The sequence below is a fragment of the Heterodontus francisci genome, chromosome 14 (genome assembly GCF_036365525.1).
Source record: "Heterodontus francisci isolate sHetFra1 chromosome 14, sHetFra1.hap1, whole genome shotgun sequence".
NCBI classification, from domain to species: Eukaryota; Metazoa; Chordata; class Chondrichthyes; order Heterodontiformes; family Heterodontidae; genus Heterodontus; species Heterodontus francisci.
In genome coordinates this window covers 48,996,686-49,012,337 of record NC_090384.1, presented here as the reverse complement: position 1 = coordinate 49,012,337, position 15,652 = coordinate 48,996,686, and the positions used below count along the sequence as shown (strand labels likewise).

The 15,652-nt window shown below is 41.2% G+C and overlaps 1 protein-coding gene across 7 annotated transcripts in view; it reads left to right on the top strand.

Moving 5' to 3' along the window:
• LOC137377033 (synaptotagmin-7-like) overlaps nt 1-15,652 on the top strand; it is a 1,016,894-nt gene that overhangs the window by 980,032 nt on the left and 21,210 nt on the right. For all 7 annotated transcript variants that reach the window (XM_068046201.1, XM_068046202.1, XM_068046200.1 and 4 more), the window contains 2 exons: nt 6,677-6,791; nt 8,862-9,061. In XM_068046201.1, coding sequence (XP_067902302.1) covers nt 6,677-6,791; nt 8,862-9,061 — 315 coding nt within the window. The remainder of the gene's footprint in view (nt 1-6,676; nt 6,792-8,861; nt 9,062-15,652) is intronic.

The window sequence follows — 15,652 nt, the reverse complement described above, 5'->3', positions numbered from 1 at the left end:
ATTAAATCATCCTTGGTGGATTGGAAAGAAAAATGTTGTTTTTAGTTGACATCATCTTCAAACTTTTATTTCACACTGGTTGCTGATGAGGCACTCACCATCTGTCACGAACTGAACTTGAAGAGATCAAACTTTGAAAATTACTTTTCAAACTTTTAAAGTGCCAAGTGGGTAGAAAAGTGAGAATATTTTTAGAAACTGGTGGTGTATAGGTGGCAGATGGCATCAATCACACCTGCACCTCATTATAGACCTCTATATACCTTGACTTTTTGAATGCCTGGTCGTTACTCCTGTTACCCTCATTAACACAGAAAAACAACTAAATGCCCTTTTTATGTGCCACTCAGTCTTCTGTTGAAGCTATTTTATCTGGATTCTCTATTACTGAGGGCACCATTAGCAGCAATGTCACTCTCAAAGAAGACAAAAGGTTATTTGCCCTAAACTTCCAATCGACTATGTACTAATTGAACATCTCAATCATATACACTCCAGTTAATGTCATCACCCGAGGTGAGGATAGGGATAAGGTTGAGAATGGAAGAGAGAGAGGTGAATGGGCATAAATAGAATCCTTAAGAAAAATATTGTGCAGTTCCAATTGATATCTGAAAATAATTCAGTTTAATATTACGGCCTGCGCTATTGAACTTTGACTATTACATTCCACTAATATTTTCATGGTTCGAAGAGTTTTAGAGCCAAAACTATCATTTATGTCTACAAATATCCCTGCAACTTTCCATCCAGTTCCTAACTCCGTTTCCTAATGTGATCTTGATTGCTCTTGATCAGTCTTTTAGTACATAACCTGGTACATCACTGAAGGAGTGCTCTATTGTTAGATGTGACATCCTTTGAATGAAATGAAAAAGAATGAGAGGTGGTCTGGTTGAAACATGTAAGAATTTAAGGGGGCTTGACAGGGTAGATGTTGAGAATATGTTTCCACTGGTGGGGGAATCTCGAACTAGGGGACATAGTTACAGAATAAGTGGGCACACTTTTAAAACTGAGATGCAAAGGAATTTCGTCTCTGAGGGTGGTGAATCTCTGGAATTCTCTACCTCAGAGTTGTGGAAGCTAGGTCACTAAATGTATTTAAGGAGGAGGTAGATAGATTTTTGAAATCTCGGGGAGTCGAGGGGTGTGCAGAGCAGGCCTGAAAGAGGAGTTGAGGCCTCGGACAGATCAGGCATGATTTTATTGAATGGCGGGGCAGGCTTAAGGGGCTGAATGGCCTCCTCCTGCTCCTATTTCTTATGTTCTTATGTTAAATGTTGAACCAAGGCCCTACCTGTCTGTACAGGTGAATGTTAGAAGTCACATCGTTCAATTAAGAGGGCAGGGATTTCTCCCCATCTCTTAGCCAATATTACTCTCTCAATCAAAAAAAATTAAATACACATTCATTTCAATTCTGCTTTTTGGTCTTTTTGGCACAGAATGCCTCTCATATTGGCCTACATAACAACAGTCCTTGGACGATAAAAATAATTAACCATGTGAAATGTGTTTAGATGTTTTATGTGTTAAATTCAAGGAATTTTCTTATTTGTATGTGAAATAGGAACATAGGAGCAGGAGTAGGCCATTCAGCCTATCGGGACTGCTCCACCATTCAATACGATCATGGCTAATCATCCACTTCAATGCCTTTTTCTCCACACTATCCCCATATCCCTTTATGTCATTGGTAATTAGAGATCTGTCAATCTCCTGCTTTAAATATACTCCATGACTGCACTTACACAGCCCTCTGGGGTAGAGAGTTCCAAAGATTCACAAACCTCTGAGTAAAGAAATTTCTCTTCACAGTCCTAAGTGGTTTCCCCCTTATTTTGAAATTATGTCCCCTGGTACTAGCCTTTCCAACCCGGGGAACATCTTGCCTGTGTCTACCCTGTCTATCCCTTTTAAGTATTTTGTAGGTTTCAATGAGATCACCTCTGATTCTTTGAAACTCTAGAGAATACAGGCCCAGTTTCCCCAATCTCTCTCCATAGGATAGTCCTGCCATGCCGGGAACAAGTCTGGTGAACCCTCTATGGCAATAATATCCTTCCTAAGGTAAGGGGGCCAAAACTGCACACAATACTCCAGGTGTGGTTTAACCAAGGTTCTATACAATTGAAGCAAGACTTCGCTACTCCTGTACTCAAATCCTCTTGCGATAAAGGCTAACATACCATTAGCCTTCTTAATTGCTTGCTGCAGCGGCATGTTAACTTTCAATGACTTATTGACAAGGGCACCCAGGTCCCTTTGTATATCTACACTTTCTAATCTCTTACCATTTAGGAAATATTCTGCACATCTGTTCTTCCTACCAAAGTGGATAACCTTACATTTTTTTACATTATATTCCATTTGCCACTTCTTGCCCACTCACGTCTGTCCAAATCCCCTTGAAGCCGCTTTGCATCTTCCTCACAACATACATTCCTACCTAGTTTTGTCATCCGCGAACTTGGAAATATTACATTTGGTCCCCACATCCAAATCATTGATATTGTGAGCAGCTGGGGCCCAAGTACTGATGCCTGTGGTACCCCACTAGTCACAGCCTGCCAACGCGAGAATTTTTTTTTTATTTATTTGGAGATACAGCACTGAAACAGGCCCTTCGGCCCACCGAGTCTGTGCCGACCATCAACCATCCATTTATACTCATCCTACACTAATCCCATATTCCTACCACATCCCCACCTGTCCCTATATTTCCCTACCTATACTAGGGACAATTTATAATGGCCAATTTACCTACCAACCTGCAAGTCTTTTGGCTGTGGGAGGAAACTGGAGCACCCGGAGAAAACCCATGCAGACACAGGGAGAACTTGCAAACTCCACACAGGCATGTTCTGTTTATTCCTACTCTGTTTTCTGCCCGTTAACCAATGCTTAATCCATGCCAGTATATTATCTCTTGTCCCATGTGCTTTCATTTTGCTAACCAACCTTCTGTGGGGGACTTTATCAAAAGCCTTCTGAAAATCCAAGTATACTGCATCTATCGACTCTCCTTTATCAATTTTGTTAGTAACATCCTCACAAAACAGGTTGGTCAAACATGATTTCCCATTCATAAATGCATGTTGACTATGCCCAATCAGATCATTATTATCCAAGTGTCCGTTTATCACATCTTTTAGAATAGATTGTAACATTTTTACTACTGATGTAAGGATAACAAGTATGTAGTTCCCTGTTTTCTCTCTCCCTCCCTTTTTAAATAGTGGGGTGACATTTGCTACTTTCCAATCTGCAGGAACTGTTCCAGAATCTATAAAGTTTTGGAAGATGATCACCAATGCATCCACTATCTACATAGCTACCTCTTTCAACACTCTAGGATGTATAATATCAGGACTTACCAACCTTCAGCCCCATTACTTTCTCTAATACAACCTTCTTACTAATACTAATTTCCTTCAATTCCTTATTCTTCCTAGTCCCTTTGATCTCTAATTCTGGGAGATTTCTTGTATCTTTCTCAGCAAAGACAGAAACAAAGTAATCATTTAGCTTGTCTGCCATTTCTCTATTCCCCATTATAAATTCTCCTGACTCTGCTGTTTAATGGACCTACATTTGTCTTAGCCAAACGTTTCCTTTTTTACGTACTGATAGAAGCTTTTACAGTTGTTTTTATGTTTTGTGCTGGTTTGCATTCATATTCTATTCTCCCTTTCTTTATCAGTTTCTTGGTCCTCCTTTACTGTATTCTAAAATCTTCCCAATCCTCAGGTTCACTAATATTTTTTGGCACCTTTATAGGCTTTATCTTTTAATTTTATACAATCCCTACCTTCCTTGGTTAGCCACAGTTGACTGCCTTCTCTTATGGAGTTTTTGTGCCTTGAAGGAATGTAAAGTTGCTGTAAAGTAGGTAATATTTCTTTAAAGACTACCCATTGCCAATGTACTGTCAGACCTTTTAATATATTTTCCCAATCCACCTCGGCCAATTTGCCCCTCATACCTTCATAATTTCCTTTGTTCAGATTTAACACCCTGGCTTCAGATTGAACTACCTCACTTTCAAACATAATGCAAAATTGTATCATATTATGGTCACTCATCCCTAAAGTTTCTTTTACAACAAGATTATTAATTAATCCTTTCTCATTACATAATACTAGATCTAGAATAACCTGTTCTCTAGTCAGTTCCTCGACATACTGCTCTAGAAAACTATCCCAGATGTTAGGGTCTGAAGGTCTGTTAATGGATGATGAATACCTGGTAGTTCAAGATAATAGTGAACAGGTGTTGGGTGTTCATTAGTTAATTGTATTCAAATGTGTATATATAAAGATGAGCCAGCCAGCACTGGTTGTGGGTTTAGAGTGAAGAAGTAAGTTCTGTGGCAAGCAATAAAACAGTCTCTTCCTAAGCTTCCTGGTCTCAGTGTCTTCTTCATAATCAGGTTTGGAAGATCTATAACACCTAAAACACTCCAGAAACTCATCTTCCACAGCATTAGTGCTCATTAGGTTTACCCAGTCTATATGCAGATTGAAATTACCCATGATTATTGTATTACCCATGCTACATGCTTCTCTAATCTCCTGATTAATACCATGCACCACACTACCACTACTGTTTGATGGCTTATAAACGACTACCAATGTTTGCTGCCCGTTGCTGTTTCTTAGCTCCATCCAAACAGATTCTACATTTTGTTCTTCCGATCTGAGATCCTCCCTTACTAATGCACTGATCCTATACCTTATTATCAGCGCAACACCACCTCCTTTTCCTTTGTGACTGTCCTTCCTAAATGTCGAATATCCTTTAATATTCAGTTCCTGTCTTGGTCACCCTGTAGCCACGTTTTCGTAATGGCAACTAGATCATACCCATTTACCTCTATTCTGCCTTTTAAATTATCTATTTTGTTGCGAAAGCTGTGTGCATTCAGATAGTACCCTTAACCTTGTCATCGGGACATTATTCTGCATTCTAAGCCTAGTTGATGCCTGCCTTTGTTTTGCCTGCCTTCTAATGTCGTTTGCTATTTTTCTACCTCCTGTTACCAGCTTTACTTCCTTCCAATTTGAGCTACCCCTCAGGTTTCCATCCCCCTAACAAGCTAGTTTAAAACCTCCCCAACAACATTAGCAAATCTCCCTGCGAGTTCTGGTTCTGTTAAAGTGTAGCCTGTCCATCTTGTACAGATCCTGCCTGCCCCAGAAGCAGTCCCAATGCCTCAGAAATCTGATGTCCTCCCTCCTACACCAATTCTCCAGCCACGTGTTCAATCGATCGATCATCCTATTCCTTTGCTCACTGGAACGTGGCACTGGAAGTCATCCTGAGATTACTGCTCTTGAGGTCCTGCTTATTAATTTTCTTTCTAACTCCCTAAGGTCTGCTTTCAGGACCTCATCCCTCTTCCTACCTATGTCATTGGTGCCAATGTGGACCATGACCTCTGGCTGTTCACCCTCCCCCGGAAAGATGTCCTGCAGCTGCTCTGTGACGTCCTTGACTCTGGCACCAGGGGGGCACCATCCTGGAGTCCTATTTACTGCCAGACTCACCTGAAACTTTTTAATTTGGCTTTCATGTCTAGTTCTGTGAATATGGTTTACATTGAATTGCTAACATTTGTACTACCTCTGCCTTTCAGAAAACAAATGACTAGGTCATTACCCCTTTCAACCAACTTCTCACCTATGAAAATAGATTTAATTCTCACTTTCAAATTGAGACTCAATAACTCAAGGTATCTATGGAATTTGTGGTAGACTTTACCAGAGAGATAACCAGAAGCAAAGAAATCATATTAAAATTCCTTTTCTATGTCTTGCCGCTCACTATAAAATTCTGTTTCATACAGCATTCATCACTGGGCTGATAACGCTGTCATTTCTGGGTCAGAAATTGGTTTTGAGCCACACACCAGAACGTCAACTCAAAATCTAGGCAGATGATTCAGATCAGTGCTGAGAGAGAGTTTCAGTGTTAGATGAGCTGTAATTCATGCTTTTCTATTTGCTGGTTTGTAGATGTTGAATATTGCTTGCACTAATTGAAAAATGGGAAAGTCAGGAAATTTGCAGCAATTATAATGAAGTTGCTTTAATCCTTCAGCATGGAATGCACTAATTACCAACAATACAAAATGTACTGGTCATTGGTGTCCACTATGACAAACAGCTTGAAAATAAAATCTTCGTGATGTTCAGAATGTAATTTTTTTCCCCAGTGTAATGGATAACTGGGAACAAAATTCAAGTCTTGATTCAGGTAACCAATATAAACTACTATAGCAATAAAAGCAAAATACTGCGGATGCTGGAAATCTGAAACAAAAACAAGAAATGCTGGATTCACTCAGCAGGTCTGGCAGCATCTGTGGAAAGAGAAGCAGAGTTAACGTTTCGGGTCAGTGACCCTTCTTCGGAACTGACAAATATTAGAAAAGTATTCCGAAGAAGGGTCACTGACCCGAAACGTTAACTCTGCTTCTCTTTCCACAGATGCTGCCAGACCTGCTGAGTGAATCCAGCATTTCTTGTAAACTACTAAAGCATTGCTGTTATAACTTATAACAGTTCCTGGGTGCCTGAATAAGCCTTTTAATTGCCTCTAGGAAATTTTATCCCATAGATAATGCAGAAGTGACTCTGAATAAGAATAACTTGGCTCTTTGCTCTTTCAGGGGAGTCGAGGAGAGCTTCTCCTGTCATTGTGTTACAACCCAACTGCCAACACAATCACTGTGAACATTATTAAGGCAAGAAATCTGAAAGCCATGGACATAGGAGGTACATCAGGTGGGTGCAAAATATTTACGTTGACTGTTATGTATTGAGTTTGAATAGCAAATAGGATGTACTGTTCCATTGTGACTTACTGTTGTGTACTCAGTTGTGATCATGTAAGATACAACCCAGTTTCAATGCTTTAAAAATCCACCAGTGTGTGTTTAGAGTGTGTACTTTCTGGTAAGATATTATGGTACAAAATTCAATGTATAATAATGCAAGAATTAAATTAGTCGTAATTTTTAAATAAATCTAGATAAATATTGTGCATAAAGTTGAGGAAAGTCAATGACTAATAGTTCACATTCGACACACTTGGGTGAAGTATTCACCATCCAAATGCAGAATAATGATTCTATCGCACTGATACTATAATAGGATGAAATTCACCTGTTTTAAGCATAAAGGCAGCGATAAGGTTGCAGCAATACAGTGGAGTTGGGGGTAACAATCCTGCTTCTTCTGGCTCCACAGCAACAGAGAATCATAAGTAGGCCATTCGGCTCCTCAGCCTGTTGGCTTCAATTAGATCATGGCAGATCTATATCCCAACTCCATCTACCTACCTTGGTTCTGTAATCTTTAATACACTTACCTAACAAAAAATTAGCAATCTCTGTTTTGAAAGTTTCAACTGACCTAGCCTCAGTAGATTTTTGGAGGAGAGAATTCCTGATTTTGACTACCGTTTGTGTGAAGAAGGGGTTTCTGGCATCACCCTGAACAACATAACTTTAATTTTGTAGGCTTTCCCCCTTGTCCGGACTCCCCAGCAGAGTAAATAGTTTCCCTTTATCTACCCTATTAACTCCTTTAAACATCTGAGTTAAAAATGGAAATATTACACTTGCCTTTTGTTCGCAGCCGCTGCTTAGGCTGCAGTGGTCACTGAAGAATCTGGAGCAGAGCAGGTGCTGGACTCCACAATATCAAATTTCCCAGTTGGTTCCTAAAATAGGCAGTAGCCCCCATATTTATGTATGTAAGGAGCTTAATAATATTTTAGGTGGCAAGTGGGGCTTCTGAAAAAATAGCTTAATACAATATCCTGTTGGAAGTCCTTCAAGTGTTCTTTGGATGTAGGTTGTTGGTCCCCAAAGTTGGGCCATGTTCTGCCCATTTTACATCCACTAAATGTGCACAACGAGGTCAGATTTTTACCCTAATATGTCCTGACCCCAATCTGAAAGAACTCCCCTCTAATTCACCTTGAGCACTGTGTCCTAGTCTTGTTTACCAAGACACACAGATATTGGAGGCCATCACAAGAGCTGGAAGGTAATCCCTCGTGTTGGAAGACTGAGTTATGAGGAAGTACTGGAGAATGTTGGATCCCCAATCTGGAAAGATGATACTTGGGAGAGAGCCTTTGTGCAAGTTAGTAAATGGTATAGAAGGGTAAATCTGGAACAACATCAAGTTAGATAGAACAATCGGACAAGAGGGCACAGATTTAACTTTAAAAGGAAAATGAAAGACGGTATCAGGAAGTTCTTCATGCAAAGAATGACCAGTACTTGGAATGGACTCAAAGGTAGAGTAGCGGAGACGAACATTTAGAAATCATTTAAGTGATAGTTGGATGATGCGCTGAGGAAGCTTTAGATTTTTCTAGGCAAATAGCCATTCTCAGTTTTTATTTATCTTGTGATTCGCCATGCTTATGGCCTGAGTGACGTATATAGTAGCAATTAATGCTGAATTATGAACAATTCTTTATTGTTTGTGATAGTTTGGAACGAGGTTGAAATAGTCCAAACTCATTGCTGCTAGACTCTTTAACAAATGGTAGCGAGCCTAGACAATCCTCTTATTAATCTCAACTAAATTTAACCCTAGACCTCCGATGTCTAATGTAGTTAGATGCTGTTTCTGTTTATGAATAAACTGGAGGGCATAAGGCTGATCTGGTTTTGAAGGGGGTTCCTCAGCACTGTGTTAATATCTGTCGTTTTCCTCAATTGCTATATCAAGAAGGAAACATTGGCATTCAATGTAGATACCATGTTATGGGCCATGATCATAATAAATAATTTGGACGAATTGTTTTGTGACCTGTTTGGTTTGCCTTCCTCACAGATCCGTACGTCAAAGTTTGGCTCATGTACAAAGACAAGAAAGTGGAGAAGAAGAAGACAGTTGTGATGAAGAGATGTTTAAACCCCATCTTTAATGAGTCTTTTGTGTTCGATGTACCGACAGAGATATTGAGAGAGACAACTATTATAATCACTGTGATGGATAAAGACAAGCTGAGCAGAAATGATGTTATTGGAAAGGTTTGTACAAAAATACCAATTGTTGTTAACTATAGTATTCTTATAACAATGTTCCAAGATTCACATCACAGCGTAGCTTAGTTTAAGTGGGTAAGTTTATCCAATGAACTGTTTCTCAGCCTTGCAGTGAGATGGCCATTGATGTCTCAGAGCCAATGTGGGTCATTTTAATATAACCAGTTCAACTGCAGTTTAATCTATATAGTTTGTCAATATTTTTGTTATAATTTGGAACATTCTTGAGGGCATTACTTTTCATGGTTCCAGTTTAGCATGGGAAATGATTACTGGTTCAAGCAACAAAAGCACTGTAATCACCTTATTCTCAAAAATAATCCATCTTCGAGCCCTCAGGAATTGTAAATTACTACCCCATCTCCAAACTTCCTATTCGCTCTAAAGTTCTTGAATATGTTATCTTCAAAGTCTGTGACCATCTTTCTACAACACCATATTTAGATCTTTCCAATCAGGTTTTCATCCTTGTCACAGCACCAAAAACAGTCACAAGTGACATTATGTGTTACCACAGTACATTTTGTTTACTTGTTCTCCTCTACCTCTCTGCAGCCTTTCACACTGTTGATCAAACCATCCTCCTCGAATGCCTTTCCTGTTGTTTAGCTTAGTGGGGTTACCTTTGCTTGATTCCACTGTTGGCTATACTGTTTACCTATACAGCAGTGGTCAGAGAATGTCTGCTATTGGCTTCTGTTTCCATCCCCTCACTGTTAACTCCAGAATCCTCCATGTATCTCTCTATGGCTCCCACCACTTCCTCATTGACATGCTACCCCTTTATGACATTCGAAGACATAGTTCACCTTCCGCATGTACACTGATGACCCCCCACCCCCCAAGCTTGACCTCTCCACCACCTCTCTCAACTCCTCCACTGCCTCTGTGCTGTCAGAGCACTTGCCAGATTTAGATGAGGCGCCATTAGCTCCATACTGAATCCATTCCCCTCCCCAACTACATTCTCTGGCTGAACCAGTCTCTTTCCTGGCTCAGCATCCTATTCGACTCCAGGCTGAGCTTCTGAATCTTCATACTTTAGATCACAAAGACCGCTTAATTACACCTCCACCTCTGCCTTAGACCATGAGTAGAGCAGCAGAGCACAGTGGGAGACAGGAGCCTTTATGAACTGTGCGGGAAACATCAACAGCGGCAGAGCAACAAAGCACAGTGGGAGACAGGAGTCTTTAAATACAGCGCAGGAACCACTGGCCGTGGCAGAACAGCCAAGCCCAGTGGGAGAGGGGACCTTTATATATGCACAGCACAGGAAAAACCAACGGTGGCAGATCAGTAAAGTACAGCGGAGAGAGGAGCCTTTAAATGCAACGCGGGAACCACTGGCAGCAGCTTTGTAGCATAGCCCAGCGGGAGAGAGAGGAGCCTTTAAATGCAGTGCGGGAAACACTGGCAGCAGCAAAGCACAGCGGGAGAGAGGAGCAGTGGCAAGAGGTGGAGACATACTGCAAAGTGACGTCATGGGACGAGGAGTTACATAGACATTAGGGCATAGAAGGAGGCCATTTGGCTCATCGTGTCCATGCCAGCTTCCCGGCGGAGCAATCCAGTCAGCCCTTATCCCTTGCTTGATCCCCATAGCGCTGCAGGTTTATTTCCTTCAAGGGGTCATCCAACTTCCTTTTGAAATCATTGATTGTGCCACCTTCGTGGGCAGCAAGTTCCAGGTCATTACCACTCACTGCGTAAAAACGGTCTTCCTCACATTCGCCCTCACATCTCGCCCAAAACATTCAATCTGTGTCCCCTAGTCCTTGTACCATCAGTTAATGGGAACTGATTTTTCTTGTCTAACTTACCTAAGCCTGTTGTAATCTTGTTCACCTCTATCAAATATCCCCTCAATATCTTTTGCTGCAGAGAGAACAACCCCAGCTTTTCCAACCTAACCTTGTAACTAAAAGCGTCCATCCCTAGAACCATTCTGGTAAATCTCCTCTGCACCCTCTCGAGGACCCTCACATCCTTCCTAAAGTGTGGTGACAGAACTGGACACAATAATCTAGTTGTGGCCTAACCAGTGCGTTATCAAGGTTCAGCATAACTCCCCTGATTTTGTTCTCTATGCCTCCATTTATGAATCCCAAGATCCTATATGCTTTACTACCCACTCTTTCAAAATGTCCTGCTACCTTCAAAGGTCAGTGCACATGCACCCCTATGGTCCTTCTGTTCCTGCACACTTTTCAGAACTGTGCCATTAAATCTGTATTGCCTCACCCTATCCCTTATGCCAAAATGCATCACCTCACACTTGTCTGTATTAAATTCCATCTGTCGCTTGTCTGCCCATTGTTACGACTGAGGCAGGAGGAGTGCACTGTCTTTTCTAGTTCCACTTTTCCACTGGTCACAACATATATTTAAATGTTTACCCAGGTACCGATACAGTCAATCATATACTCTACTCTTTATCCCTGAATAAAATATACCAACCAGGTTTGCTTAACAAACAAAATTATCAGTTTATTATAAAAGACTTATCCAGTAACGAAGCAAAGCATTAACCCACAGATTGAAATATGAAAGTTCCCTTTTTACCTTAGCCCCTCACACACCATACACACACACCGCGCGCACACACATCACACACACAGGTTAACTGAAAAGTAGATTTCGTCTGCAGAGCTTTTTTGCAAAACAAAAGCATGAAAAAGAATACTTTGGCCAAATACTTGCTAATTCTTGAAGGAAAAAAGAGAAGATATGGAAGCATGTCAGTTGTCTATTTTGGTCTGGCATCCGGGTATACAGAGACAGATCACTGGGATCTTTTCTGGAGCAGTTCATTCTGGAGATGTCGAAGTAGTCTGGTAGGCTTTCCAGGAGAAATGTGGCATTCGGGGTTTCTGTTATCCCCACTCAGGATAGAGTCCACCCCCAAATGAACCAGAACAATATCTCAGAAGCGAAACCCCAAACAGCAAGTCCGAACCTCCTGACCACTATAAATCTTGACATGTCACTTCTCTGTAAACATCTCCCCTAAATCACCAAGGGTTTCTGTTGCTTATTGAACTTAAGGCATGTGACATCCAGTAAAGGTTTGTTTTCAAACAAGACTTCTCAGTGACCCTTGGATAAAAAAAAATCCATGGAATCTTGTCAGTTTTCCCAAATAAACCAATGTCTATAATTCTATCGCACAAATCCTCAAAAAAATTAAAAAGCACTTTCATAACACCATCCTGCTAGCCTATCTATGTCCTGCTGCAGGTGGTTAATATCATCCTCATTGTTTGCTGTCACTCCAAGTTTGGTATCATCGACATGTTTTGAAATTCTACTCTGTATTCCAACATCCAAGTCATTTATATTTATATATAGCAACAAAAAAGCAGTAGTCCTAGCACTGACCCTTGGGGAACACCACTGTCTACCATTCTCCAGTCTGAAAAACAACCATTTACCACGATTCACTGTTTTCTGTTCTGAAACCCTTTTTTTATCCAGTTGGATATTGACCCTCCTATTCCACGAGCCTGAATTTTGTTAACCAACCTTTTGTATGGTACTTTATCAAAGACTTTCTTAAAATCCATATAGACAACATCCACCGCGTTCCTTTCATCAACCGTCTCTGTTACTCGATCAAAAAATTCATTTACATTAGTCAAGCATGATCTAGCTTTTACAAATCCATGCTGGCTATCCTTAATTTACTCAAACCTCTCCAAGTGCCTGTTGATTTTTCCCTGATTGTTTCTAAAACCTTACCCACCACTGATAAACTAATTGGCCTATAGTTGCTAGAACTGTCCCTACACTCCTTCTTGAATAAGGGTGTCACATTTGCCACTGTCCAATCCTCTGGCACCTCCCCCTTATCTAGGGATCATTGGAAGATTATGGAAAGCTCTTCTGCTATCTTCACCCCCACTTCCTTTAGCAACCAGGGATGCAAGCCAGCCGGATAAGGTGATTTATCTACCCTAAGCATAGTCTGCCTTTCCAGTACCTTCTCACGCTCAATTTTTACCCTATCCATTGCCTCTACTCTCTCTGCTTCTACTGATATTTTGTTTGAGTCTTCTTCCTTTGTAAACATTGTTACAAAGTACTCATCAAGTATTCTAGCCTTGACCGATGCCTCTAAGCATATATTACCCTCTTTGTCATTAATAGGCCCCACTCCACCTCTTACTACCTGCATACTATTTCCATGCTAGTAGAAGATTTTTTGGGCTCCTTTTGCCAGTCTTATTTTCCTGTTCACCTCCCCTCTCAACTTAATTTATTTGGCCTGGCTGTCACTTGAAGAATTCACCTGACATACACCAGACACCCTCTTTTTTGTTGTTGTTTGTTTCATCATCTCCATCTGCCTTGTCATCCAAGGAGCCCTGTTTTTGTTTCCCCTACCTTCCACCGTTGTTGGAATGTACCTAGCCTGCACCTGAAGCATCTGCTGCCTAAAGATACCATATTGTTGCGTTACAGTTTTGCCTCACAGTCTTTGGTTCCATTTTATCCTGGCTAGATTCCTTCTCATTGCATTGAAATTAGCTGTCTTCCAATCTAGCTGTTCTGCATTGTCACCTAGTGTAAGACTAGATCAATTAATTAGCATACAACCAAGGTCAATTTGATAATTTACAATCAGTGTTCAATTAATTAATCAAATCTAGCAAGTAAAGTGAAAATTAAATAGCAAGGTATAGTAACACCAAAGCGTTCTGAATTTTTCAGTAAATTAAAATCTAAGGTTTATGGATAAAAAGAGTTAAGTAAAAACATTTCAATTAACCTTCCTACAAAATAGTGATGTCAGCACGAGAAACAGTTGATTGGTAAGTAACTGGTGAGTCTTTAATTATTTATGTCATAAGTTTATTAGTCTGATAAATGGAGGCGTGACAGGGCAGCTCGGTCCCGTGGAGTGCACATCCTGTTCCATGTGGGAACTCTGGATGCTTCCCGTGTCCTGGATAACCACATGTGCAAGAAGTGTCATGACGCGGCAGCTTGAACTCTGGGTTTCAAAGCTTCAGCAGCAGCTGGTATCACTCGAGCGCATCAACAAGTCTGAGTATTTCGTGGATGGGTCATTTATAGATGTGGTCACCCCACAGCTTAAGGGCATGCAGGCAGAGAGGGAATAGGTGACCGTAAGGCAGTCTAGGAGGACAAGGTAGGAAGTGCGGGAGTTTCCTGAGTGCATCTCACACTCCAACCAGTATTCCATTTTGAATACCAGTGAGAGTGATGGTTCCTCTGTGGTGTGCAGTCATGGCACCACGGCTAGCTCAGCTGTACAGGGGGGCAGGAGGAAGATTGTAAAAGTAATAGTGATAAGGAATTCAATAGTTAGGGGAACAGGCAGGTGTTTCTGCAGCTGCAGACATGAATGAAGGATGGTATGTTGTCTCCCTGGTGCCAGGGTCACAGATGTCAGCGAGTGGCTACAGAGTACTCTGAGGGGGAAAGGTGAACAGCCAGTGGTCGTGGTCCATATTGGTTCCAATGACATAGGTAAAAAGAGGAATGAGGTCCTGCAGGGTGGTGTTTAGGGAGCTGGAAAATAAATTAGAAAGCAGGATCACAAAGGTAGTAATTTCTGGATTACTTCCAGTGCCATGTGCACGTGAGTGTAGAAATAGGAGCATAGAGCAGATAAATATGTGGCCAGAGAGATGGTGCAGGAGGGAGGGCTTTAGATTCCTGGGACATTGAGAACAGTTCTGGGGGAGATGGGATGTGTACAGGCCCGACGCGTTGCACCTGAACAGAGCCGGGACCAATGTCCATGCGGGGCAATTTGCAAATGCTATTGGGGAGGGTTTAAACTAACTTGGCAGGGATGTGGGAACCAGGAGATAATATTAGAGCGGAAAACCAAGGTGCACAGAGAATTGGAAGAGACAGATGGCACTGGAATAGGAACTAGTAAGGTATTAAGTGGGGTCATAGAGGGAATGTAATAAGGTCTCAATTTGGTTTACAGTGCATGTATGTGAATACACAGAATGTGGTAAATTAGGTTGGTGAGCTGCAGGCACATATAGTCATGTGGGAATATGATGTTGTGGTAATAAGGGAGACTTGGCTCAAGAAGAGCAAGACCGGGTACTAATAATTCCTGGATACAAGGTGTTCAGGAGAGAAAGGAGGAGAGGTATCAGTATTGATTAAGGAGAACATTACAGTGCTGGAGAGAGAGGATGGCCTAGCGAGATCAAGGCCAGAATCTATTTGGTTTGAGCTAAGAAACAATAGAGGTACCATTACATTGTTGGATATATTCTATAGGGGATCAACTAGTGGGAATGATAGAGAAACAAATTTGCAAGGCAATTACAGAGAGGTTCAAGAATTATAGATTAGTTATAATGTGGTACTTGATTATCCCAATGTAGACTGGGATAGTTATAGTGTAAAGGGCAGAGAGGGGCAAGAGTTTCTAGAGTGTGTTCAGAAGAATTTTCTACATCAGTATGTCTCTAGTCCAATGAGGAAGGAGGCATAGCTGGATCTGGTTCTGGGGAATGAGGTGGGTCAAGTGAATCAAGTGTCAGTAGGGGAACATTTGGGGGACAGTGAGCATAGCATCAT